The sequence below is a fragment of the Gopherus evgoodei genome, chromosome 23, assembly GCF_007399415.2.
Source record: "Gopherus evgoodei ecotype Sinaloan lineage chromosome 23, rGopEvg1_v1.p, whole genome shotgun sequence".
In the NCBI taxonomy this organism is placed as follows: domain Eukaryota; kingdom Metazoa; phylum Chordata; order Testudines; family Testudinidae; genus Gopherus; species Gopherus evgoodei.
Genome location: NC_044344.1, coordinates 3,489,022 through 3,515,108, shown reverse-complemented (window position 1 = coordinate 3,515,108; position 26,087 = coordinate 3,489,022). Strand labels below are relative to the sequence as shown.

Below are 26,087 nucleotides of genomic sequence, written 5' to 3'. Positions count from 1 at the left end.
GGCAGCCCACCCCAGCCCAGCAATGGAGGTTACTCAGGGCTGCACCCACAAAAACAAAATCCAGGCTCCCTGCCACCTCCACTCCCCCCCCAAAAAAACCACACATCTGGACTTTATCTTAACAATGGAAGTAAATCTAATTTTGAAAACAAGCCCCCCCCACACACAAATCAAACACTGCAGCCCCATGCAGACTAGACATCTGGGCTACTAACTCCCAGTTTTAACAGAACCACGAATGGTCCTAACAGGGTCACACACAGGCTGGGCCCATTCAGACACAAGGCATGAATTCTCCGGAGGACGCCCAATCCAATGGAGGATGCCCAGATTGACAGGCTCCCCAGCCTGCTGGGTGGCACAGGGATGCCAGAGAGCTTTCAGGAGAACCAAACCAGGCCAGCTGTAAACCTCAGACAGGAAGAGATGGAGTTTGAAACATCAATGGATTGGCAACGCTCGCCACCCAGTGGGGGCACAGCAACACAGCAACACCTGCAAATCTACTTCATTAACTCCCTTTGGCCATCAGGAAGGCACTTGCTGATCCCTTCGGCTTCCTGCCGCATTCCTGGTCTCTCTGCTTTTACCAGCGGAGCCCAGAGCACCCAGCCTTTCACGTGACTCAGTAAGGCCGTAATCCTGTAACGTACAGCAGCCCCCTGACTAATGCAATTACAGAGGGGAAGCCAGGAATGTAATTATGCACAGAAAGGTCCGGTTCTGTTTTTCATCTGCTCCCCTCAGCAACTGCAATAACAGGGGAGGGGGGGTCACACCCCTCCTCTAGTCAGGAGGCCCTTATCTCAGCACTGCAGGGAGTCCCTTCTCAGCACTTAACAGCCAGAAAGGATGGTGGACTAGCCACAACATGTGGGTGACTTAAAGCAGCATGCAGGGACTAGGGAATCTTTGGGGTACCTTAGCACCCCCTCCCCTTGCAAGAAAGGGGCATTTTCCCCTATCGGGCACACAGGATTCATCAGAGCAGGTTTGTCAAGGAGCGGAAAAATAAGTGTTCAACTGCCTGAGTCAGCCTGGCATTTCACACTGCCCCGAGAATCCCATTTCAAAAACATCACCTCTGCACAGCAAAGGGCTTCCACATTCCCCCCAAGCGTCCAGTAACCTGGGAGATCCACCTCCCCACAACTACTGAAGCAGGTTTCGCAGCGCAGAACCACAGGCTCTAGTCTCAGAGGACGAGTCAATCCAATGTACAGAGCAGCGTATGTCTTATTTACACAGATTTACAATAACCCATTTTTGCAGCGGCTGAATGCAGAGTCTGAGGTCCTGTGGGCCACACAGTTTTATGACCAGATGTCCCCACAACGTGCTCGCGACATCTTCCAAGTCTACAGAGTCACCAGTTGCTTCACCAACATTTCCCACTTAGCCTGAAATCCCTCAGCAAGCTGAGGATCAAACAGATTTCATAACAGTGGAAACGGAAACGCACCATGTTGCCCGGTAGCACAGAAGAGCATTAATTACAGTGTGTGGGGGGGAGCGTATGGGCGAGATGGATCGTTGATGTTCTAATGGAACGAGTCACAGGATTAGAATTAAAACTTCTGAAGGCAAAAGAAAGAGGAAACAAAACTAAGCTCTGGCGGAGGGTGACGTTTACCCAGGATTCTGGTGCACCCAAGAGTCAAAGGCAGCAGAGAGCAGGTCTCAGCATGGCCACAGATTCTGGACAGGGACTGGATGAAAGTGCACAAAATCACCGCTTCTCGAGAGCGTCTGGCTTGAGACCCGGCATGCTGCTGGGAAAGGCGCTCAGAAGGTCTCGCATGACAGTTCCATCAGGGAAGGGACAGCTCCTCTCCGCACGGCAGGGCCCCTCCCCGACAGCTTTAGTCTATTTTCAGAATGTCCGAGTTTGCCTTCAAGAGGTACAGGCTGTCGTCACGGAGGAAACTGCAAGGATAATGAGAGCAGCGTGAGCGAGTTCGAGGCAGCGTGGCCTGGGAGCCGGGGGGGGAGGTTCTAGCCAGAAACTGCCCCATTTGAACCCAAGCCATTGCAGCGGCAGCTAGTTCAGGCTAATTCCAAAAGAAAAGGGTCTTTTTTGTCAGAAATATCCAGTCAATGCAATATGGAGTCAGTGCCAGGGCAGAAGGGACCCAGTCTGACCTGTACCAGGCCACCACCTTTTCCCAGCAGCCGCACTCAGAACCCACCATTTTGTGTTCGCTGTTGAGGGCCTGCTCCTCAGCAGCCGGAAGTCAGCATTACCCCAGCCGCGGCTCTGAAGCGAAACCCCCACACTTTGGATCCACCATCCATTTTGGCACTGACTGTGTCACTCAGATCAGAAGTTGCAAGGAGGTTGGGGGTGCCAGCAGCTGGGTCAGGGGACCAGGAAGGCATTGGGGGGGGGAGCTTTGGGAATGGAATGCATCTTCTCTTTGGGCAAGATAGGGTGGACAGGCACACTCTGGGTGGGTGATGTCCAAATGCAGATCCTGGGAAGGAGAGATGGGGCGGGTGGACTCCTGCACAACTGGACATAACACCATCCCCTCCCGCCCCCTGACCCAAATAGGCCTACCCAGCACGAGCGTCCTTGGGCAGAAGTGAAGTTGTGAGCTTCCGTCTGGAACGGCAGCTAGGCCTGGCCGCCAGTGAGCAGTGCTTGAAAGGGCACCGCTCGCATAATTAGTTCCTACAGCTCACACCCTGTTAGCTTGTTAACCGTAATGAGCTCACATGACATTTACTCCATCTAAAAACATTAACGGTGCCAAGTCCTTGCCCTGCATTGGCTCCTGTGCTGCCGACACACACAGCTCTGCACCGGGGGGCTTCCCTGCTGGGTTACTGGGTTAGGCTATGTGGGCTGGTGGGACACTAATGGGGCAGGATAACACTCATGCTGAGGGATTCGGCGCACTGTCTAGGTACTTGTATGGCCCCCGTCCCTAGTACCTGAGCATCTCAGACTTGTTAATGCACTTACCCCCCCAGTACAGGTAGGGAACCTGAGGGACAGAGCCATTAGGTGACTTGCCCAAGATCAAATAGGGAGGCTGTGGTCTCCAGAGTCCCAGGCCAGCAGCCTAACCACGAGATCTCCCTTCCTTCCTGCTCTCAATGTTGGTGGGTCGTAAGATCTGCCTGTCCGGACTGTGCTCCCATTTGAGAAGAACTCACCATGAAACTGCTTCTTGCTGTGATGCCAAAGGCTAGAGGCAGTTCCCACTTTGCGAGTCAAGAGCCCCCTTGTCCAGGCATGGCTTGGTCTCACCCACCCTGCCAAGCTGGCAAGATCAGCTGGAGCTGCAGCACATGGCAGAGTGGCTGCGTAACAGGGGATTACATTTCAGAGCTTCTTGCTGTGCTGCCTGCGTTCCTGCTGTAGCCACCCCAGGGAGTGGATCTCCAAGGGGGGAATTGCCTGGCGAATAATTACACAGTTCTGTCGCCCAGACAGCCCCCCAGAGACCGCGTACCCAAGGCTGACCTGTAGAAGAGGACGTTGACAGGAATGGTGCTGATGTGCCAGATGGCGTGTGCATCGAAGGTCCATAAGAGGGGCGGGAAGTCGAGGAGCTCGAGCAGCGCCAAGCCCTGAAGGAGCAGCACCACCACCACGCACTTCCGCACGTACGGGAGGCGCTGCTGGTTCCTGACGCACCAGCCCAGCCACCAGAAGAGGTTGAAAAGGCCTGGAAGGCAAGAGGGACGGGGCGGAGGATATCATGGTCACAGGAAGCAGGACTTGCTCTTTGGGCTGGGCGGATGTTTGCTGCTCAGACGCAAGGGCAAAGAAGGAGTCACCTCCTCTACTTCACACCCATACGGTTACTCCCCCTGTCCTGGAGCCCCACTATTTACTCAGTTCCTCTTACCAATCTCGCTAGCCAGGATGAGGCTCCATCGAGAGCTGGCCAACACCCTGACCACCCCTGCCTTGCCTCCCCCTCCCCTAAAGGCTGAACTCACCCTCTTGGGGGTGTTTCTGTCTTCTGCCAGCCCAAGGGCACAGAACCTGGCTGTAGAGACCTGGCCCTGTACGTGACTCAGCCCTCGCTTCACTCACCCACAGCACGGCTCACAAGCCGATACGAGTGTCATTTAAATGTGCCCCTGCCGCGGGGTTAGCTCCCCTCTCCCCGGCTAGCCCAAGAGGCAGGCGGCTCTCAGATCCATCCACTGGGATGGGGGGAGACTATATTTCCCTTCAGCCACAACTGCCAACCGTCCTACAGTGCCTAACGTTGCCACGTTCCTTCCTCTTCACCCCTGCGATCTTCTCCCCATAGTCACCCTTCCCCACTCCCCCGAACACATCACCCTCTGGGGAATTAACAAGCTGCCTGCCAATCAGTGTCCTGATCACCTGCTCCTCTCAATTTGTCCCTATGCCCCCACCGTCCAGAGTGCCCCAGCTGTGTGCAGCAATGCACTCTGGGCCCTGCCTCAGTACTAGGCTGACCCTGCAGTGCCATAGAGTTGTAGGGACATAGGGACATCAGCCTCCCTGCTGCCAACGTAGCAAGGAAGCAGACCGTGGCTAGAGGAAGGGGCATGACCACGGTGCCTATGTGGCACCCAGGCTTCAGTTGCATGGTCAGCTTCTCGTAGCCATCTACAGCCCATTCTGCATTCCGGCTGCCTTCCTCTTTCTGGGCCTTTACGACACACCCAGGGTCACGTTTTCAAACTTTCCTCTGAAGCCGCGAGGGCTGCAAAGTTACCCTGTTAAAAACGATGAAAACTGATTCTCACAAAACACGATGCCAGGAGCTGGGGCTCAAAGTAAAACATGAAGTAATGTAAGACTCGCGAGAACACGGAGAGCTGGGGACGTGGGAAATGGAGGCACCAGGGGAGAATGACCGGCCTGACACCACAAGTCAATGGCAGGGGTCTAGGGCAGTGCCAGGCCACTCAGAAAATGGCATTTTCCATTAACAAAGGGGGAAGTCGGACTAGCACCATGTCAGGACTGTCCTGGTGATGTCTCCAGCCACACAAGCTGCAGTCCTTAGATTTAGCAGACAAACAGCCACCCCACCTTGTGCTACAGAGAGCAGAGACAACACACACCAGTTCCCAGGGAACGGATCAGCCTCTCTTTCCTCAGCACACAGGTGCAGTGGAATAGCTAGGAGACGCCATTGCCAGAAAGTAGAGCCAGACAGACTCTCTCTAACCACCGCAGATTCCCAAATCCCGCCCGGGGGTGACACTGAGCAGCATGTGACTGTGTGTGAATTACATACAGCTCCACTGCTCATGTTCACTCCAAGTCACTACCAAAAACCGACCCGTCCACCCTGCCCCCACCTTCCAGCCTCCCCCAGGCCTTACCGATTGCCACGTTTGCGGCCATGTTGTAGCCATAGTCAAAGCGCACGAGTGTCAGGTACGAGACATGGCAGGCCAGGAAGAGGATCAGAAAACCCCCAAAGGCATTAGCAAAGGCTGGACGTTTCAGACCCAGGGTCCTACAATGGAAACCGAAACAATGCAGAGAAGCTCTCAGACTCCAGCAACTTACACAGCTCCTGCAGGACACACCAGCGGCTTCACCCTAGCTCCTGCAACCCCAGGAGATCTCACCTGCTCTATTCCCAACCGCTAGACAGAGTCCCAGCCTTCAAGGCCGGAAGGGACACCAGATCATCCCGTCTGACCTCCTGTATAGCACCCGCCACCAACTCCTTCCAGCTCCTGCATGCTAACCCCAAGCACCGGAGACCCAAGTATCACAGATGAAGGGAGACTGGATTGCTATGTGCCGCAGGCAGAGAACAGGAGGGACCGAGGTGCACCAGTGCCCAGGGCACCCCCACAAAGGCACAGGAACGATTAAGTGAGATACCCCTGAAAATCCTGGCAAGTGACCCATCCCCACATGCTGCAGAGGAAGGTGAAAAAGCCCTATGGTCACTGCCAATCTTACGTGGGATAAAATTCCTTCCCAGCCCCACATATTGAGACCTGATAGATCCTGAGCATGTGAGCAAGAACCAGCCAGCCTAGGCCCTGAGAGAGAGAGAGAGGCAGACAGACAGACACTGACAGCTCGGAGTCATCTCAGAACCCTGGCCCACCCCGCCCAGTGCCCACCTCCGGCCATGGCCATCCTCGACGCTTCACAGGAAGGGGATAAAACAAAATGCACACCCCGCCCCAGGGCCTCCATGGCATTGTCCTTTCTCCCCCTATGGCACACAATTGGGCTCAGTCTGGGGCAGCTGGTGCCACACAGGAGGTCACACTAGCAGATCTAAAAGTTCTTTCTGGCCTTATGCTCTTGGAAGTATAGAAGCTGTTTAGTATCTGACACAACCCCCTGGCAGAGGATGGATCTGCCCTTGCAGGGGAGAGGTCAGTGAACTCAAAGGTCTTTCTGCCTCTTAACTACTATGTATCTCACAGCTCACCTTCCTGCCCCAGAAACAGCCAGGTACGGCGTGGCACTGGGTGCTTGCTTCATAAACCGTACAGCAGCTGAACGCTTTGGGCTGTGCTGACAGACAGCAATAAGGAGCCCCAAGCCCTGGGACACTAGCAGAATACAAACCTCGCCGGCACTTACAGATAGCTACTTCTGCTCCTGAAGTGGCTAACCCTAGCATGGGCACACGCCAGCTCTGGCTTGGTCTAGGTAATCCTTAGCCCAGCCAGGAGTGCAGGGGACTGGACTAGATGACCTCTCGAGGTCCCTTCCAGTCCTACGATCCTATGATGGGTCTCTCCCCTTCACTTCCTGAATGTTAGGCTGCAGCAACGTTGCTGTCCCTTATTGGAAGTTCAGATGCATTCCCCCCTCGGTGTGAGAAGTGGCACTCCCCAGCTCCTTGGCTAAACAAAGCCACGGTCAGGTTCCATAGCACAGAGGAGAGGAGGAAAGTAAATACCAGGTTCCAGCTTATCTAGCTGCAGGGCTGCCAGCCGAAGCCAGAGACACGCCCATCATCTCAGAGAGACAGGGACCGTAGGAAGCTCACCTGACACAGCACAGGTAGATGGAGTGCAGGATGACGGTGGAAGCACAGAAGTAATCCATTTTCTGTGGGACAAGAGGCCGGGTTAGGTCATTGGTAGAAGAGCAAAAAGAGAGCCAAGGAGGGACAGCAGAGACACTGCTAAGCATCAGGCAGATCAGGGTTTTAAAGGGCTGAGAGTTCTACAAATGGAACTTTCCACGATTTCTTTTCACAAGTCTTTTGAACGTATGTTGTGCACAGGAAGGCAACAGTATCAGATTAGTTTCCAGGGGACTTAACTCCATCCTTACTCAGGAGCCACTGACAGTTTGCTCGAGTAAGCACTCCTAGGACTTGGCACACAGTGAACATAAATGGGCCATAATGCTGAGAGACTATCTACTGGTAAAATCAACTTACACTTCTATCTGGATCAGGGCCTAGACAGACAGGACACAATGGGATACCAGAAGAAATGCAGCTAGCTAGTCTCCGTGTGAATTCAGTGTCTTTTCAGATGCTACAACTGGCTGCCCGTTTCTGGTATTTGTACGGCAGTAGCACCTGGCAGCCCCACTCCTGGCCAGGACCCCACTGTGCTAGGTGCGGTACAAACACAGAACAAAGAGAAAGCCCCCGGCCCAAACAGCTGACAGTCCAACTGTCGGAGACAAGCACTGGAGTCTGCAGTTTTACAGTCACATTTTCGTAGGTTCCTCACATCACAGAGGGCACTGACAGCTCTCGGGGGCTGCACAGATTTGTTACACAGATCCATTTTTCAGGTCAGACAGATTCACCAGATCCCTTTCTGCAGCCCCCCAGCTTCATGCCAGCAGCAAAGGGGCATCTTAGAACATTATGGAGGTAAGGGCAGGTCTCTCTCAGCCACGTCTCAGCAGACACTGAACTAGAGAATGCAAAGAATCCTGTGGCACCTTATAGACTAACAGACGTTTTGGAGCATGAGCTTTCGTGGGTGAATGCATCTGAGGAAGTGGGTATTCACCCACGAAAGCTCATGCTCCAAAACGTCTGTTAGTCTATAAGGTGCCACAGGATTCTTTGCTGCTTTTACAGATCCAGACTAACACGGCTGCCCCTCTGATACTGAACTAGAGAATAGCCATGTGTTTCTCACTCTCATTTACACCCAGGGTTTGCCTTGTAGATTTCAGGGGGTTGAGAAGCAAGGGTAGATCACAGATCCTCAACTGCCGAGGCATGCAAAGCTCCCCCAGCAGGGTAACACTCACCTCGGTTACATCAGTCTCCCTTGTATGGAAGAGTGTAGACCAGAACCAGGCATTTAATGAAACCTAAGAGAGGCAGACAGTTAGATGTTCTGTATAAGACAGTCCCCCGCCCAAGAGGGCTTACAGTCTAAGAGAAACACAGGTGATGGGATTCAGTCGAGAGCGTGCACAAAAGGATAACTTGGGGGCAGACATTTTACAAACCCTTTAATGTTTAAGTGAAGGCACCATTGAACCAGAAAGGACGTTTAACAGATGGGTCGATGTCTGTTCTCATGTACAGCCTGCAACACCACTGACATCAACAGAACTGCACAGAAGGAACCGAGGTCCTAACCTGACCTACAGTCTATCGCCAGCCATTGCCAAAGATCCTAGCGCTGTCCGACCACTGTCATAGATCCCTATGGCCAGAAGGGACCAATACACTCATCTAGTCTGATCCGCAGTATCCCAGGCCATAGAACTTCATCCAGTAATTTCTGCATCAAGCCTATGCCTCATGGTAGGACGAGGGCCCTGTTTTCCTGACATCTGGGTAAAACCTACAAGAGTGCTAAGCTCCTAAACGACTTAGGAGAATTTATTTTACTTTCTTTAAAGCTTGTTTCTACATGGTTTTGAGGTTTTCACCATTTACATTTTTTTTTTCTTTTCACTGCAGTGTAAATATTTAAAAATAAAACAGAACTGAGGCATAGCTCCTAGATGACATTTACTGCAATTCTGTTTATAAAACTAAACTGGCAAAAATAATACCTGCTTCTCAGGGATTTTGTGAGCTTAAATAAATGCCTGGAGAAAGCTTTGCAATCCGTAGGTGAAAACACACTGTACCTCCAGCACGGTGCCTGCTATCTTACATAAGAGTTCCACGCCTCCTGATGCACGATTAACATCTGTTTTTTCCAGTATCTCTCTCCCCTGCAACTCTTTAATCCCTGCACGAAAATGAGCTCCTTCAAACAGGATTATAAAATCATTAAATCAACAGCTTTGGGCTACATACCTGAGATGTTCATAGGGCCCACACCTAAATAATGCCCTTTGGCTCTTCTAAAAGTATCAGCCCACGAGCCACAGTGAAGATGCAACAAGGGGGACCCTGACCAGCTTTTCTTATTTTATTAAGGATAAGCCTGTAGCAGCTCAGCCTCGCCGGGTGGGGATGTGGTGGAAAACAATCTAAATAAAGTGATCTAAAACAGAGCCCAGAGGTGCCTCCGATTACTAGATTAAGAAGATGCTCCTAAGTGACACAGGTAGGAGCTTTAATTGCAGAGTGAAATCAATCACCATGCAGAACTAAAGAAACCAGAAGCTGACTAAGTGCAAAGAAACAATCCAAGCAAAGGTTTGAGTCCCCGGGCTGGAACTCGGGCTCTGATGCCCAGGGAAGGGTGTGGGTTTCAGAGCCCAAGCCCCAGTCTGCAGCCAGACTGTAAGACTTGCTGCCCTGGGTTCTTACACTGTCCTCGTGGAGTTCCTTGTAGCCTGGGGAGCAGGTGGAGGGGAAGAGCACAAACTTCCCAGTGCTTTCCACGTGGAACAGAGAGGGGTGAAGAGGAAAAGCAGGATTTCTAAAACAGCGGAAGCGGAAATGGTAATCAGCAGCAGGCCAAATGCACCCATCTAACTCCGGGGAAGCCAGGGGAGTTAGCTAAGGGAGGGATACGGCCCAGTGTATTGCAATGAGAAGCAAGACTCCAATTTCCCTTTACAGAGGGGCTACGCTTCATCACCTCGTTAGCCGAGGCATGGGGTGGATGGGAGAGAATTAAGTGACTACCGCTATTAGCTAAGTGCCAATTGTTCATTTGAATCACATTTCCACTAAACAGCCCGTCAATCTCATTATCAAGAGTCCACAAAAACTGGATTTGAAGACGCATGTAGCAAGGACTGGCAGCAGCGAATGGGGCTGTGCACATTTTGAGGATCAGTTGTTTATTTAAATGCTCTGGAGCAGGGGTGGGCACACTACGGCCTGCGAGCTGTTTTAAGCCAGCCCGCTAGCTCCTGCTGGGGAGCAGGGTTGGGGGCCAGACCACCTGGCCCAGCCACACTCTGGCCAGGGCGCTGGGTTGGGAGCTGGACCATGCGGCACGGCTCAGTCCTGCTCCGGCTGGGGTGCTGGTTCAGGAGCTGCTCTGGCGCTCTGGTCGGGGGCCGCACCATAGGGTCGGCTCCACTCCAGCCAGGGCACTGAGTTGGGGCCCGCACCACGCGGCTTCCACAGTATGGACCCGCTCTGGTGCTCCAGCCAGGGCGCAGGGTTGGGGGCTGCACCACGCGGCTCCCAGAAGCCGCAGCATGGCCCCGCTCCGGCTCCTATGCGCTCCAATGGCCCCTCCGGTGCTCCAATGGAAGCTGCAGAGGTGGTGCCTGCGGATAGGGCAGCATGCAGAGCCGCCTGACTGTACCTCTACATAGGAGACGGAAAAGGGACATGCCGCTGCTTCTGAGAACTGCTTCAGGTAAGCGCCGCTCAGAGCCTGCACCTCTAAGCTGCTCCCCACACCCAACCCCCTGCCCAAGCCCTGATCCTCCTCCCCAACCCCCTCGATCCCAGCCCGGAGCACCCTCCTGCACCCCAAACCTCTCATGCCCAGCCCCACCCCAGAGGCCACAGTCCCAGCTGGACTCTGCACCTCTTCCCAAGCCCTGATCCCCCTCCCACCCTCCAAACCCCTTGGTCCCAGCCCAGAGCACCCTCCTACACAACAAACTCCTCATCCCTAGCCCCACCGCAGAGCCTTCACCCCCAATTTTGTGAGCATTCATGGCCCACCATACAATTTCTATTCCCCAATGTGGGCCTCGGGCCACAAAGTTTGCCCTCCCCTGCTCTGGAGACAAATGAACAGCCTTTGCTCACTATTAACAGAGACTCGCCTGCCCTAGAACGGTAATTGCAGGTGCTTTGATAAGCAGATCCAAAGGTTGTCAAATTTTGGTGGCAATCCCATATATGCCTCTTTGCAGGCTCTGCTAAGACGCTGTAGTATAACTTCCTACAATGCTACTCCTGGGTCAGCTGCCATCTCCACCCCACATGACTGTCGCTGCATCTCCCATGGTAACACTGCACCAAGAGATGGTCTGCACTTGGAAAGCTACCCAGTGTTAGAACATGCGGTAACCACCCCGTATCAAACACGGCTTAGGCCTGGTCTCCAGCGAATGCTAGTGTGTTTAACAGCATGTCAGCCAGTCGTTAACTTGATAGGACACTGGGATTAACCCCAGCCGGCCCACACAATGTTAAATACATTGAATTGCCAAGAGTGGGTCAGACCCATGGTCCATGTGTCCTGCAGAGGAAGGTGCAAGAACCCCGCAGTAGCAGGTGTAGGATAAACTGCCACCCCACATCAAGTCTCATTGTGACTTAAGCACACAACAGTCCTTGTCCGCACTTGGGCTCAGATCCTTAGAAGGTACCCGGGCATCTAAAGAGGCACACGGCCGTCGACATCCACCATTTAGGTGCCACTGACATTTTCAAAACAGCCACTCCGCTGCTGCCTAGGCACCTACATTTCCAGCAGTCGGCATTTGCAAAGCACTGACCTTGCCCCACAGCTGCTCAGAGCCCTAGTTCAAGCCGAAGCCCAGAAGCAGGGTTCTCAGACTAGGTGGAGGAACTCCAATTTTGCCAGCAGAGCCTGGCCCCGCAGGCGTGCTCCTAGCACACCTAACACCTGTTACCTGCCCCCTGACATCAGGAGGGCTGGAGGCAGCTCACCAATCAGTGGAGAGGCTGCAGAGCATCCACACAGGACAGTCGGGGTACAGAGTAATGCAGAGCAAGAGTGAGAAGAAGTGTCCAGTGAAACAGGAAAGAAAGAGACAGGGGTTTGGCTGCTAGGGCACAGGTGACTCAGACACCTAAGCCAGGTCAGCCCTTACCTCCAGGAGAGGGTTCACAGCTGAGGATCCTGAGCAGAGGAAGGCACTTCTCTCAGACTGTGTGCACCAAGCCAGCCCCTTCAGTGCCTAAGTCCCTCTCCTCAGCATTCATTTCTGGCTAGCTTACGCAGCTCCCCACCCAGCTAGCCAGCGGCTGCAAAAAATCCTTTCCTGAGGCACCCAGCTCTCCCCATGTACTGCGTGCCCTGCTCTGGGCTGAGAGTTGCACTGGGCGGCAGGCACCCTAGGAGTCAGGCCGAGAGGAGAACTCTAGATACCTTTAAGAATTGGGCCTTCACATTTCAGATGGTATAGTTAGTAGCATTCTAACTCCCAGTGCCGACAAAGCCTTTGGGAGAATCCTTTCCTGTATCCAGCAGTGGAATCACGACAGTCACAAAACACCGCTGAACACAAGCCTGTTCTACACAGATACCAGCCAACCCTCCACCTAGGGCCTGCTCTTGTACTGAAGTCCAAGGGAGCTGACAACACTCCGCTTCTCGTAAGACCAGTTCCCTAAAGCACAGGCATAGGCCCAGACAACACAAGCACTGTTACAAGGTTTAAAAGACCAAGACGAGGGCTGGACAACTTTATGATCGATATCATCTGTAATGATGTACTGAGAGTAAATCAAATCACATGCTTCAGGGAACAGACCACAAGGGTCAGGAAGAAAACTCCCCACCACATGCAACTGTGCAGTTAGCCAGGAGTGTGATGTTTTCCACCTTCCCCTGAAGCATCAGGTGTTGGCGTCTGCTGGAGGCAGAATCCGGACCTAATGGACCCGGGTAAGTTCTGTGCACCTGTGAAGGTCCAACTGTAAGCTTAGTGACAGAGCCCTTCTACCAGGTGCTAGCAAACTCCCAAAAGAAAGTCAGTAGGGACACTGTGAAGGAGCCAAACAAGGCAGTTAAAGGAAGATGAAATGTTTAAGGCGCAGATGACAGCTGGGTAACAGAAGAATAAGAACAAAGGGGGGAAAAAACCCTCCGTGGAGCTGTAAGGAATAAATCACATTTCAAGGAGGAAGAAAAACCAAGCCAAAGGCTAAATTAATAAACCCAGGAAGCAAACACGGTTTAATCAGTCGAAAATTGATACTATCAAATAGCATGGTGCTGAAAGCTGGAGCAGTGACGGCATAGTCACCTTGCAACAAACAAAAAGAGGCAAATCCTGCTCTCAGTAGCAGGCGTAAGCCAGAGTAACTCGATTCCTTCGGATGGCGCTCATTCTGATTGAACTGACGAAACCCAGAAGAATTTGGCCTGGCTGGATTAAAATAGAGCAATTTTCCAAAAGAACCCAGAATACTAACCAGTACTCTTATTGGCCTTGGGGGAGAAGGCGCGTTGCTGTATTAGGCTGCCTCAGAGCTGCCAGATAATCCAGCACCACACAGTACAGCACCTGCAGCAAGTCTAGGAGGCTGTAACCCAAGGAACTCAACAATATAGAATGAGTCAAGTTAATCAGTTGCATTAAAATGGCAATTCACAGCCTCAGACAGTGACAGCAGAGGGTCTGTTCTCTTTCACACACACACAGCACTATTCATTGCTAACTCAAGAGCACTGCTCTTTACTCTGCCCCATAATGTGCGGTTGGGAACAATACACAAGGAGAATTCATAATCCCCTTTGGGTAAGGTGCAAGGTCACGTTTCCTTGTATCTTAAAGGAAACCTGAGTAGTGTACTCCCCCCTCCATCTGTCCTCAGTGCACGTATGCAGTTTGCACACTGCTTTCACTGTCCCAGAAGTAGGCAAGCGATTGAGCAGGAATTATTTTTGCTAATCCACCAACTCACCTTTTTAAAAAACTTCGAACGTGGGGTGAAACATTAAGTTTGTTGCCAACTTGGATGACCTCATAAGAGGACCCCATAATAAAGGGCAATTTATCTCTTTTCTTTTTTAAAGCAGTGCAGGTTATTAACCATTAGAACTAACTAGCTTCAAATCAAGCCTGGATGCTTGTTTGGAAGAGATGCTGTAGCCAAACACAAGTAATCGGGCTCAGATTCTATGGTGTGTGTTAGAGTTCAGATGATCGAATGGTCCCTCAGGATGCCTCAGACTCTGAGTGCTCTGAGCAGTCTGCAGTCTTGCACTGCAGAGATGGACGTAACCACCTTGTGCAGCCCTGCAAAAATCAGCGCAAACATTCACCAGTCCAGGCACGACAGCCACTCACAGCCCTTAGCCCAAAGCTGAGGAAATTATATTTTCAATGCCCATGAACAGGATTTAAATGTCTCTGTCACAAGTTCCCATTTAGTCCCTGGGGATAAATGAACAACAGGGATGTGGAGGATTTCTCTTTCGAAGGCTCTTCATCACAAGGATGCCCTGAATGGCAGCTGTTTACAGCTGAGACCCCGGTCAGGCTCCATGAAAACTGGGGTTGTGGTCAGCATACTGGGAGACACAGAGATAAGTCAAGATTCATTTCTAATTCTCTAGGCACTAAATGTGGCTAGAGCCAAGCTCTATCCAGCGAACCTGCTTCTAGAAGACCCTTGAAGTGGGATTCCAGACATGCCCTCTGCTGTGAGTTCATTCGTTCCCCAGACTCTCTCCTCCTTGGACACAAATTGTTACACTCAGTATTTACAAGTGGAGGGCCCAAATCTGGTCCCTGTCTCCAGAATCACAGAAATGGCTTGGGCAGCCGGGCACAGGACAGGACAGGACAGGACAGGACAGGACAGGACAAGACATGGATGGGCCTTTCTTTGCCCAGTGACTGGCCATGCTACTTGCTACTTGCATGGTGTCAATTACGGGATCAAGATCAATGTGTGTGAAATCTCTGCCATCATTTAGCAGGGATGTGCTTCCTAAAAAAAAATTTAAGCTGTTCAAAGTGAAAGCCGCAAGTTATACAAGTGTCTTTCATTTTCAGGGAGAAACTCCTCCTGGGGCTATTGTATTCTTCCTCCCTCAAGTACCTCCTCAGTTTCAACAGATCTGATGCCCTTCTTTCCAACAGATCTAATACCCCTTGCGCTTTCAAACAGCTCCTGCATACCACCCCAGGGGTGGCTGCATTTTAGCAAGCCCTTCTGCAAATCGCTGGGGATGAAAAGCGCTATCTAAATGAAAGTTATTATAAACAATGACTATTAAAAACAAAACAAACCAGGAAGTTCTATAAAGGGTGGGGGGGGGGGGGGAGGAATGAAAGGAATGAGGAGAGGGAACACTCCACAGAAGTTTTCAAGCTACCTACCCAAGCAAAGGCGATACAGGTGTGGTACATGGGAGATGAAGGCGGGACGGATGCTTTGTATCTAGTCAACATCACAAAGTTGGCAAGTCCGTTAAGGAAAGAAGCAAAGGCAGAAGCAGGTTCCTGGAAGAACAGGAAGCGGGAAAAGGGCCACTAAAAAATAAAAGTAGAAGGGGAAAGAGGGACACAGTTAACAAGACGAATTCACACTTCCCATTCTTCCCTGCCAACTGGAGGTGTCAGGAGTTAAACCTTCTACCCTGCTGGAACAGCCAGACTGGAGCTCCAAATGAAAAAAATTCAAACACTCTGTTCTAGGAACAAGTCTGGGCTATGTTTTAAATCTCACCTGCTTTCATAGTAACTTCCATCTTCCTCTTTCTAGCTGCTGGGGCTGGCCAGCTTGGGGCTGCTGAGGCCAGCCAGCCAGCCAGCCAGCCTGGGGATTAACGGTTAAGGCAGGTTAACTGGTAAGACTAACACTTACCATTAACATTTTACATCCCTAACAGAGACCAGCTTGCCCAAGGTCATACAGGACAGTCTGGGGCAGAGCCAAGAATTAAGTCCCATTCCAAATGCCTGAACCACAAGACAAACTGGTCTCTCTATACATTCCTCAGGATTCCTAATGGAAACAGGATCAGTGCTGAAATCAGAGCCAAGTCAAGCCCAGACATGCATGCTTAAGGCTCTTCCACTCACCAGGTTATCAGGGGCATTTGGCACAGAAACAGGAGTGGAACAGGGGGTTAAATGATCTTGTTTAAAATTCTTTTGAGCCTCTGAAGATGCCAGGCTCCCCTGGGTTCTGTAGCGATGCATCATTCAGAGAGGTCACAGGATCCAGAAAGCCCTGACAGGCTCCTGGTATCAGTGATGGGCTAGAAAAAATGGCATTTTGGGCCTCTCTAGCGAACCTAGAAGTGCCGGCAGATTTTAACTGAGGATGGAAACAATTTTTTTTTTGTTTAGAAGTTTCATAAAAAATGTGTGTGCTGGATGCTCCCAGTAGGCGTCTCAGTGGGAGCCTTCAAGCACATATGAAAACAATAAATAATTCAGAATACTTTGCCTTTCCTCTCACCTTCTGCGCCAGGTTCTCAGAGAGCTTGGCAAACATTAATGAATTCAGCCCCGGTAACCTCCCTGTAACGTTCATATTATCCCCCCACTCTCTTTTTACTTTTTACACAGCTCTCCCATGAGGGGTTCAGACCAAGGCACTGCGGGTCTGATTTTCAGAGGAAGCAGAGTGCCCAGCACTTCAACTGAAGTCAATGGGAGCTGAAGACATCTAGCACTGCTGAAAAACAGGACCTGGGCATCTTAAGGCGGGCACTCAAAAAACAGTAGAGCCTAAACTAGATGGTACTTTTGAAAACCCCAAAGTCAAATCTAGGTCTGCTGACTTCCAGGCTTAACCACAGCCCATCCTTACTTTCCACAGCACTATGTACCAATCACTTGCCAAAAAAAAGGTCCTGTTTCTCATGCAGAGACCAAGGGGTGAGACAAACAGACAGAAGAACTTGCAGGAGATTAATAGTTTCTAAATAAGGAGTCACCTTCCCCCTGCACTGGCAGGTTGCTAATGGTACCAACCAAGTCATCCTTTTCTATGAAGCAAAGGATTTCATGGCACAGGTCGGGTGGTGAACTGGAACCAAGTGCCCATACGCAGGGCACAAGCAGTTCCCTGAAATTACAGAACTCTTTTGCCACAAGGTTGATCCAAAAAACCAACAGCTGGCTGTTTGCCAAACCAGGCCAAGATAGAGGCATTCTCACAGCTGCAGCACAGGTCACAGGAGTTCTGATCTGGGGCCAAATGGCTCGGGACCAAATGACTGCTCACCTTGCCATGGAACTGAGGCACTCTGTAACCTTCCTGGACATAAAGCCCCACGGTAAGCCACATGCACTCATATTTACAGTCATCTCTGCAGGTCCAGCCTGAAAGAGACACAAAGAGGAGAGACGGAGCCACTTATGAGGAGGTGGTGACAATGTCATGTCGAGTTTATTTTAGCAGCTCAGGTTGCTCACATCCCCAGCAGACGGAGGAGGTATGGGACAGAAAGGTCTCTGTGGAATGTAGCTCAACAGCCATGTGCCTATTGCAGGAGTCGATCTGACTATCTCTTTGGTAGTGTCAACATCCTCTTTCATACCTCCTGCTTTGCATATGTATTAAGCTAAGGTACAAGGAAATCAACTGACTGACTGAAGTTCTGAAGGCACTGGCACTAGGTGGCGTTTTCTGACTGCTATTCTTGTGCATTTGCAGTAAGTTACCGTCACAAATAAACAAGGAACCTGAGAATATGATCTCCAACAGGCAAAGGTGACTGTTCCGGATCCTGAGGCCCTTCTACTGGTTCAAAGGCCATGTTACTCAGCAAAGAAAAAGCCATGGCTGGCCTGCGCCTCCACACACAAGTGCACAGGGCTCGGGCTGTGGGGCCATTTCATTGCAGTGTAGATTTCTGGGCTTGGGCAGGAGCTTGAGCTCTGTGACCCTCGCAGGGTCCTAGAGCCCAGAAGTCTATACAGCAGGGGTAAGCAACCTATGGCACGGGTGCCGAAGGCAGCACGCGAGCTGATTTTCAGTGGCACTCACACTGCCCAGGTCCTGGCCACCGGGCCGGGGGGCTCTGCATTTTAATTTAATTTTAAATGACGCTTCTTATACATTTTAAAAACCTTATTTACTTTACATACAATAGTTTAATTATATATTAAAGACTTATAGAAAGAGACCTTCTAAAAATGTTTACATGTATGATTGGCACGCGAAACCTTAAATTAGAGTGAATAAATGAAGACTCAGCACAGCACTTCTGAAAGGTAGCCAATCCCTGCTATACAGCAATGAAACAGCCTCGCAGCCTAAGCCCCATGAGCCCAAGTTGGCTGGCACAGACCAGCCAAGGGTTTTTCTTTGCTGTGTAGGCATACCCAGACCAAGTACAGTGCAGGCAGCAGCACTGCAAGATCCTATGCCCACATACCTCAGTCTGAAGAGGAAGCAACACCTCTATAGGAAAGGTTTCTGCAGCCCATTTAGTCCTAAGTACACCTGTTAAGATTATCAACAAGCAGGCCAAAGAGGGAGGTGGGTTGCATGATGTGGACACCCGCCCACTAAAACTGAGAACCACCCTACCACCCACCAACGGAACAGACAGAGAGTTACAACTTTTATTACTGCTATCGAATGGATTTAGATGGTCCCGCTGGTTCCACAAAACCTCTCCTCTGCCTGGGTGATCCAGTTTGTGTTAAAGGTTGGTGCTGTTTCACTTCTGCTACTTGTGCTCTCTCTCTCTCTCATGTTATCTATCATTCTCATGGCCGCTGCACCTCCAAGGTATCTGGTGTAATTAAGCAACTGGACCTACCCACAGGATCAAAAACATAGCAAGGAGACTCAGGGGGCAAAACTGGTTCCTCTGAACAGCCTCAGGATCAGTTTACTTCTCTCACTTAAATTCTAGACAAGCCTGGGACCTTAAATTCAAAATTTCATTAGATTCTAAAAATCATGGACTTAATAAAGCCAGTGGATGTATGGCTCCTTACAGTAATCTATAACCCACTAATCCTCCTTTGTCTTACTACCGCAGAGGTGTTGACTGCCCTCTTCCTCGTGAAAGATCTCTTACATGCTCACGTCGTATGCAAAGCAACCTGCTCCACCTCGTATTTAGCTGCAACACTCAGGTTACCTTTCCCAGACCTGCAAAGCGCTCTCCCTAAGCACGGCAGCCAGTCCAATCAGAGATATGACCTCATCCACCTTGGCTCACTAGCTGCACTGTCAGCCTGAACGGCTCCCCATTTCACCTCTGTCAGGATGCCCAGAACCTGTTCCCTTTCAAGTGACTTATCACGAGGTTTGAGGGAAACAGGTTCCAGGCAGGGAAGGGAGATCCCTGGGCTCTGGGAGAACAGGTTCGGAGGGGGGGGCGGGGGGGTTGCCGAGGATGCTGATGGCAGGAGTTTTGTGGCTGGGGGGGGGGGCGGTGCCCTACAGGCGGGGGTCTGGGAATGCCAGAGCAGGCACGTGCTGGGGACTGGGGGGTGAGGACAATGACCGGAGGGGCGGGGGGGTTGCCGAGAATGCTGATGGCAGGAGTTTTGTGGCTGGGGGCAGGGCGGGAGGTGCCCTACAGGCGGGGTCTGGGAATGCCAGAGCAGGCACGTGCTGGGTACTGGGGGGTGAGGACAAGGACCGGAGGGGCGGGGGGGTTGCCGAGGATGCTGATGGCAGGAGTTTTGTGGCTGGGGGGGGAGGAGGTGCCCTACAGGCAGGGGTCTGGGAATGCCAGAGCAGGCACGTGCTGGGGACTGGGGGGTGAGGACAAGGACCGGGGGGCGGGGGGGTTGCCGAGGATGCTGATGGCAGGAGTTTTGTGGCTGGGGGGGGGCGGTGCCCTACAGGTGGGGGTCTGGGAATGCCAGAGCAGGCACGTGCTGGGGACTGGGGGGTGAGGACAAGGACAGGGGGGGTTGCCGAGGATGCTGATGGCAGTTTTGTGGCTGGGGGGGGGGGGGGCGGGGTCTGGGAATGCCAGAGCAGGCACGTGCTGGGGGATGAGGACAAGGACTGGGGGGGTGGGGGGGTTGCCGAGGATGCTGATGGCAGGAGTTTTGTGGCTGGGGGGGGGGCGGTGCCCTACAGGCGGGGGTCTGGGAATGCCAGAGCAGGCACGTGCTGGGGACTGGGGGATGAGGACAAGGACCGGGGGGGGCGGGGGGCACGAGCCATGGAGCCAGGAGAGGGGCTGCTGCCAGGCCAGCCAGAGGCTCAGGGGCCCGGGGCCCTCGGAAAGGGGAGGGGCTCCAGGAGGAGGGGGCGTGGCCAGGGCCCCGAGGGGCGGGGCTCGGCCGGCGGTACCTGTCAGGCTCATGTAGAGCGGCTGCCGGGAGCGGAAGTGCCGCAGGCCGGCCCCCGAGCAGTTGCGCCGCTCGCAGTGGGCCAGGCAGTCCCGATACACGGGCTCCCGATCCCCCTGCGAGCCCCGCACCAGGCCCGGCGCCGCTGCCGCCCCGAGCAGCAGCAGCAGCGCGGCCCCTTTAGCCGCCATCCCGCCGCCGGACCGTAGGACTACCGCTTCCGGCCGCACCGGAAGGGACCGATTCCCCCCGGAAACGCGGGCCGCGCACAAACGTTCCTCGCTGTGGGCGAAGGGGCTCATGGGAAAAATATCTGGCCAACCCCCACCCAGACAGAGGGGATCATGGGAAATAGTGTCTCCTCCCAGGGCAAAGAGGATCATGCGAAATAGTGCCTGACAGCCCAACAGGGCAGAGAGGATCATGGGAAATAGTGTCTACTCCCAGGGCAGAGAGGATCATGGGAAATAATGTCTTATCCTGCCAGGGCAGAGAGGCTGCTGGGAAAGTGTCTGTTTCCCCATCCCCCAGGGCAGAGAGGATGTGGTACACAGACACTGAAGTTCATGGGAAAGCATCCCACACACACCCAGAGAGGATAATGGGAAATGGTGTCTGTCCCTCCAGGTTGAGAGGCTTATGGGAACGAATATCCAATCCCCAGGTTTCCACTGAGGTAGTTGAGCTCTGAAGGGAATGATGTCTAGTGGTTAGAGCAGGGGAGTCCAGAATCCTGGGATTGGATATTGGTTCCCATAATCCTGCTCTCCAAACTCCCCTGATCTAATGACTAGACCCTAGTCCTGTCTGAGCGCGACTGTCTGAGCACACACAAGAGCAAGGCCCCTAGATTTCAGTGGCCTGCTTCTGGTTTGCAATTTCTAAGCCATTCCCTATGGTGCCTTCCTAAAGCCCTAATACCATAACAGTCAGCAGCTGCAACTTGGGAGACCTTCTTCTGTTTGCAGTAACAGGGCTTGTATCCTCTTGGCTGCAACTGCTAGATGGTAACATGATCACAAACACACAGGCAGGTCTGTGTTCAGTACAGGTGCAGAGTCCTATCCTGGTCCTGCTCATTTCCCCCTCCAAGATGCACAGGCCCACCACATCAGAGAGTGAAACTGCTATTGTCTAATGCTAGAGCAGGGGACAAAAGTAGGGAATGAAAGTAGGATGAGGAAACAAATTGCCCCAAACCAAGGCCTTGTCTACACACACATTACACTGGTTTAACTTAAATAGGTTTTTTAACTGATTTACTTAGACAAGTGCAAACCCTATGTGGACACATTTTGGTTTAAAGAGTAGTTTATTTTCATGCATCTTAAACTGATTCCTAATCAACATCAGTCAAACTAAAACCTGGTTTAAAGCAAAGGCAGCGGACCCACATGGTCTTTTGCACCAGTTTAGTTAAATCAGTTTTAAATCACACCTTCAGTTAAAACAGCAGCGACTTTCTCATACAGGCAAGAGCTCAGTTAGACACATGCAAATCTGTGTCTAAACAAGGCCCACAAAAGGTAATGCCTTAATGCCAAATTGGCAGAGGGTTTGATTCGGAAATATCCAGACCAAAAGGAACTCCAGTTCCTCCACCCTATCCTCCAAGACCCCTTCAAAACAAAGTCGCTCTTTCACTGTCCAATAGTTCCAGGACAGCGCTTGCCTAACTCAGTTCTATCTTGCGGAGTAGATGAGATCACACTGTTTGCAAACTGTGTCCCTGAATCAGGGTACAGCTTGGCCCTATCTACACTCCAAGATGCAAATATGTTGTAACCATCCTTGTAATATGACAAGGTCCCCTGGGACCTCTTCTTTTTTCTCTCTTGCCTGCACTCTCTCAACCCTTGGACCTGTCTCTGTCTCGCCCTGCCCACTCTTTCACACACATCCCAACTGCAACACAATTGCACGGATTGTAAAGTGGTGCCTGCCTATTATCAGGTGCAGATTACAGGGAACACAAGCAATAAACTTGTTTTCCTGCCTTCTTTTTCCCTCCCATTTTCAAATGGCTGCAGGAAAGGGAGAAAAACAATAACAACAACAGATGGATTTTTTTTTTTTTTTTTTTTGGCTGCCTGGAAGGCTCAGCAGAGGCTTGAATGGAGTTCATTCTCTAAGAGCCCTTCCTGCTTCCAAGATTTCCTTCCCCAGGGTCTAATCTCTCAGGCCGACTCCACCCCCAAACCACCCTCTCCTGACCACACTCTCCTCTGAGACAGCAGAACTGTGGCAGCCCATTATAGCCCTGATGAGGACTTCCAGCCACGGGAGGAAATGAATGGAGAACTGCCAAATATAGCAAGCTCTGTCTATTAGTCTTCTGAGGCTGGGAACAGGAATCAAGCACCAACTTCCCAGCCGTGGGATCCTGCCAGAAGTGCCAATACCTGCTCAGATTCAGATCACTCATGCTATCCAGAGATACATATACTCTCTTGGACACCATCCTACTGCCCCACACTAGGCATCTTCACTTAGGATATTAACAAGCAGACTCCTCGCCCTGCACTGTCTGTTTACGATATTGACTAGAAATACTCTCTTGTACTCAGGATATTGACCTCTGTTTATAATCCAGAAAATTACAAAGAAAACTAGTTTCTTCTTAACAAGACACTTTCTCCTTCTTCAAGGCCTTTAATCCAAGGGCCTCAAGCTTTCAGAGCATTAAGTCTTGCAACTTCCCTTATTTAAGTTTTATTAAGCTAATTTAGAGGAGGGGAAAGTGTGAGAGAAGTAACCTGCCCGAGGTTACACAGCTGGGTTAATGGCAGATCTAGGAACTGAACCTAGGTGTCCTTTTTCCCAGACCCTTATCACTAGACCAACTTCTCTTTACTTATGATAGGGACTAGTTAGTCCCTTCCTCTTGGGATAGGTTCAGCTCTAGCTCCAGGTGAACAGTGAATGGAAACTATCACCATCCGATGGCTGTTTGGTGGCTTGTGTGAATGAATTTGGGGGTCTCAGCTAGGGATTATCTGAGAAAGGGGGTGTTTGTGGAAAATTTTAATGAAAACAATTATTTTTTTCATTTAACTTTTTCATGGTAAATTTCATCTTTTTGGTTAAAAAAACACTTTATTATTTGGAAATGCCACCATGGTGCCTCATGCTCCCCTTTTGCTCTGGGGGCTAGGTTTCATGGCTGGACTACATCTCCCATGTGGCCTACATTTCCCATAATGCAGCATGGTCTCCTCTCCTGATCCACGGAGACATGGGGTTGGGCACCCTCTGTGCAGTGGGTCAGAACCAAACTGTGCTGTGGTTCCCTGATGGATGGTGTGGCATTCTGAGGGCATCTTCTGCCTTCTGTATGAGGCAAGGATTCCCTCCCAGAGAAGATTGGAGGGCATCTTTTCATAGATTTTCAGGCTATTCTGATTGTCTAGTGGTCTGACCTCCAAACTGATCTCCTTGGTCTTCTAATTCATGGTCTTCCCATTTGTCCCAATCAATCAGAATGGCTGTAGCAGTCTGATTCCTCTCCCAATAGGCAGTGATAGACCCATGCTACTAAATTCTGATCCAATCGAAACTTTCCTAACATTGTGAGGTGTTCAGATGCAAGGAGTTGGTTGAGGCTTAGCTATACCATCAGGGGTTGAATTTACAACATCTCCTGCAGGGAGGCTCTCCCAAGTTCCACCCTCAAACCAAATTCTGCCCATAGCTAAGTTCATGGAAGACAGGTCCATTAACGGCTATTAGCCAAGATGGTCAAGGGCACAACTCCATGCTCCCCTAAACCTCTGACTGCTAGAAGCTGGGACTGGACAACAGGGATAGAATCACAGAATATCAAGGTTGGAAGGGACCTCAGGAGACATCTAGCCCAACCACATGCTCAAAGCAGGGCCAATCCCCAGACAGATTTTTATCCTAGTTCCCTAAATGGCCCCTCAAGGATTGAACTCACAACCCTGGGTTTAGTAGGCCAATGCTCAAACCACTGAGCTATCCCACCTCCTCCCCTCACTCAGAATTGTCCTGTTCTGTTCATTCCCTCTGAAGCATCTGAAACTGGCCACTGTCAGAGACAGGATACTGGGCTAGATGGACCATTGGTCTGAACCAGACTAGCCATTGTAATGTTCTTTTGCTCATAAATCAAACTCCAGTCACTTTACTTCCAACTCTGCATAGTCTCACCCTCTATCTCCTTTCTCACATACCTAGATCAGCAGAAAAATGCTTAGCAATGTTCAGCTGAAGTAATAATTAATGATCATTAGTTTTCAGAGTTAAAATACACGCTTGAGGGCAGTTCACACTATTGTTTCAGGCTGTCCGCAGACTCAGGTACAGATCACTGCAGCTGGGCACTCGGAGCCCGGCTCTGTTAGAAAGCCGAGCAGGAGGCCAGAATTTTCAGGAGGCTTCTACCCCCACAATCAGGGCAGATTTCCAAGGCAGCCAAGCCTCTATTTTGGCACAGAAAGATGCGGTCGGCTATTCAAACTGCACAGCACCAAACCACTCCTGTTGAAAGCCATCTTGAAAATCCGGCTGCTGCTTTAGGTGCCTGGAGAGTTGGACCCTTTTGGAGATTTGTGCCTAAATCCCAGAACCCCTGGGCAGCGGCTAATGTCCACCTCCCAGTTCCCTTGATCTGGAGGGAGTTTCCCGGCTATGGCCTGGTTCTTAGAGCAGTTTGCAAGCCTGCCTTCTCCTGGGAGAGATTTTCCAATGTGTATGCCTCAATCCGCCCTTTTTTTTTTCGCTCTCATCCTTTTTCTTGACATCTCCATTTACTCCGATCAGTCCCAGAGCAGCCCAGGCTGAGACCAAACAAAAGAGGCAAAGAGAACAGTGAAATCAGAAGGACCCTGCAGCAACAGGACAGAGAGAAGTGCTTTCCCAGGAGGCACACAATGGTCTTGGCATGCTACAAGGAGTGAGACTGCCTAGCCACTCCCAAGGGAGTTGGAATCCAGCTCGGGGGCGCGCGGCACGTCCCCGTCTCCCAGAGGAGGAAGTGCTGTGCACGAATAAAGTTGTGGGAGTGCAAAGGAAGGGAAACCCACCCAAACTTTCTGGGAAGCCCCCTCTCTGCAAGAAGCCATGGGCTGCTGTCTGCAATGAAAAAGATGATCCTTCCCAGCAGCTGCTGCGTCTGCATGGGGCTACTTTTAGCCTCTTTCTTGCCAGGCTGTTGGAGCACAGAAGGTGGGTCAGATTTGAAAAAAAAAAAGAGAGAGAGAGAGAGAGAGAGAGAAAAGCAAGTTTGTGTGGGACGTTAGGAAAGAGAAACTTCAGCTCAGGGAGAGAGATCTTAGGATGTGGGCGAAGAAAACGCCAAAGAAGCACACGCAGCCCCGGAAAAGAAAGGGGGAGGGTGCAAACCCAAAAAACTTTGTCTGAAGTTTTGTGTAACTTGCATAAAGAAACCTGACCTAGTTTAACAATCTTAGTGTCGTTACTCAAAGATCTACCGAGAACGCAGAAATTAATCATTCCACCCAGCAGGATGAGGTGTGAGGGGGAGCTTGTTAATTACTTTCGCGATCATGACATTGACTGGGTCCCATGAGTCCTGGTTTAGCAAGGATTTAGCTGGAGCTTTCAGAGCAGGGCTGCCGCTTCACCGGGGAGCGTGTCTCTAGATGTTGTCGTTTTGTGTTGTTTTAGACACGCACGGAGAGGGACCATCCAGACGTGACTAGAGAGGCAGAGAACTACGGTTGCATCAGGAGTGCAGGGAGGGGGAGACTTGGCTGGTTTTTAAAATGGTTTCTTTCATTCCCTGTCCTCCTTGTTGCTGTTACAAGGAAAGAGTGGGTTTCAAAAATAGGATCCATGGAGT

The 26,087-nt window shown here is 51.3% G+C and overlaps 2 protein-coding genes across 7 annotated transcripts in view; one reads left to right on the top strand and one right to left on the bottom strand.

Annotated features, from left to right (window-relative positions):
• Positions 1-1,218: 1,218 nt before the first annotated feature.
• On the bottom strand, positions 1,219-20,454 carry PGAP3 (post-GPI attachment to proteins 3). Of its 6 annotated transcripts, none has more exons than XR_003997613.1 (9): positions 20,265-20,454; positions 17,220-17,317; positions 15,362-15,514; positions 8,207-8,269; positions 6,972-7,033; positions 5,326-5,462; positions 3,473-3,677; positions 2,190-2,474; positions 1,219-1,926 (listed from the first exon to the last, which is right to left on the bottom strand). XR_003997613.1 is itself a non-coding variant. In XM_030541546.1 (8 exons), the coding sequence occupies exons 1-8, from the start codon at positions 20,452-20,454 to the stop codon at positions 1,863-1,865; spliced, it is 972 nt and encodes a 323-aa protein (XP_030397406.1). In that variant the 3' UTR covers positions 1,219-1,862. The 6 variants fall into 6 exon arrangements, 2 of the variants coding, with proteins under 2 accessions (XP_030397406.1, XP_030397407.1); XR_003997614.1 differs by lacking the exon at positions 20,265-20,454 and adding an exon at positions 19,093-19,454; XR_003997615.1 differs by lacking the exon at positions 20,265-20,454 and adding an exon at positions 19,030-19,107.
• Positions 20,455-25,255: 4,801 nt separating this feature from the next.
• ERBB2 (erb-b2 receptor tyrosine kinase 2) overlaps positions 25,256-26,087 on the top strand; it is a 38,807-nt gene continuing 37,975 nt past the window's right edge. The window contains exon 1 of the mRNA XM_030541545.1: positions 25,256-25,450. Within this exon, the coding sequence (XP_030397405.1) occupies positions 25,363-25,450 (88 nt within the window). The 5' untranslated portion in view covers positions 25,256-25,362. The remainder of the gene's footprint in view (positions 25,451-26,087) is intronic.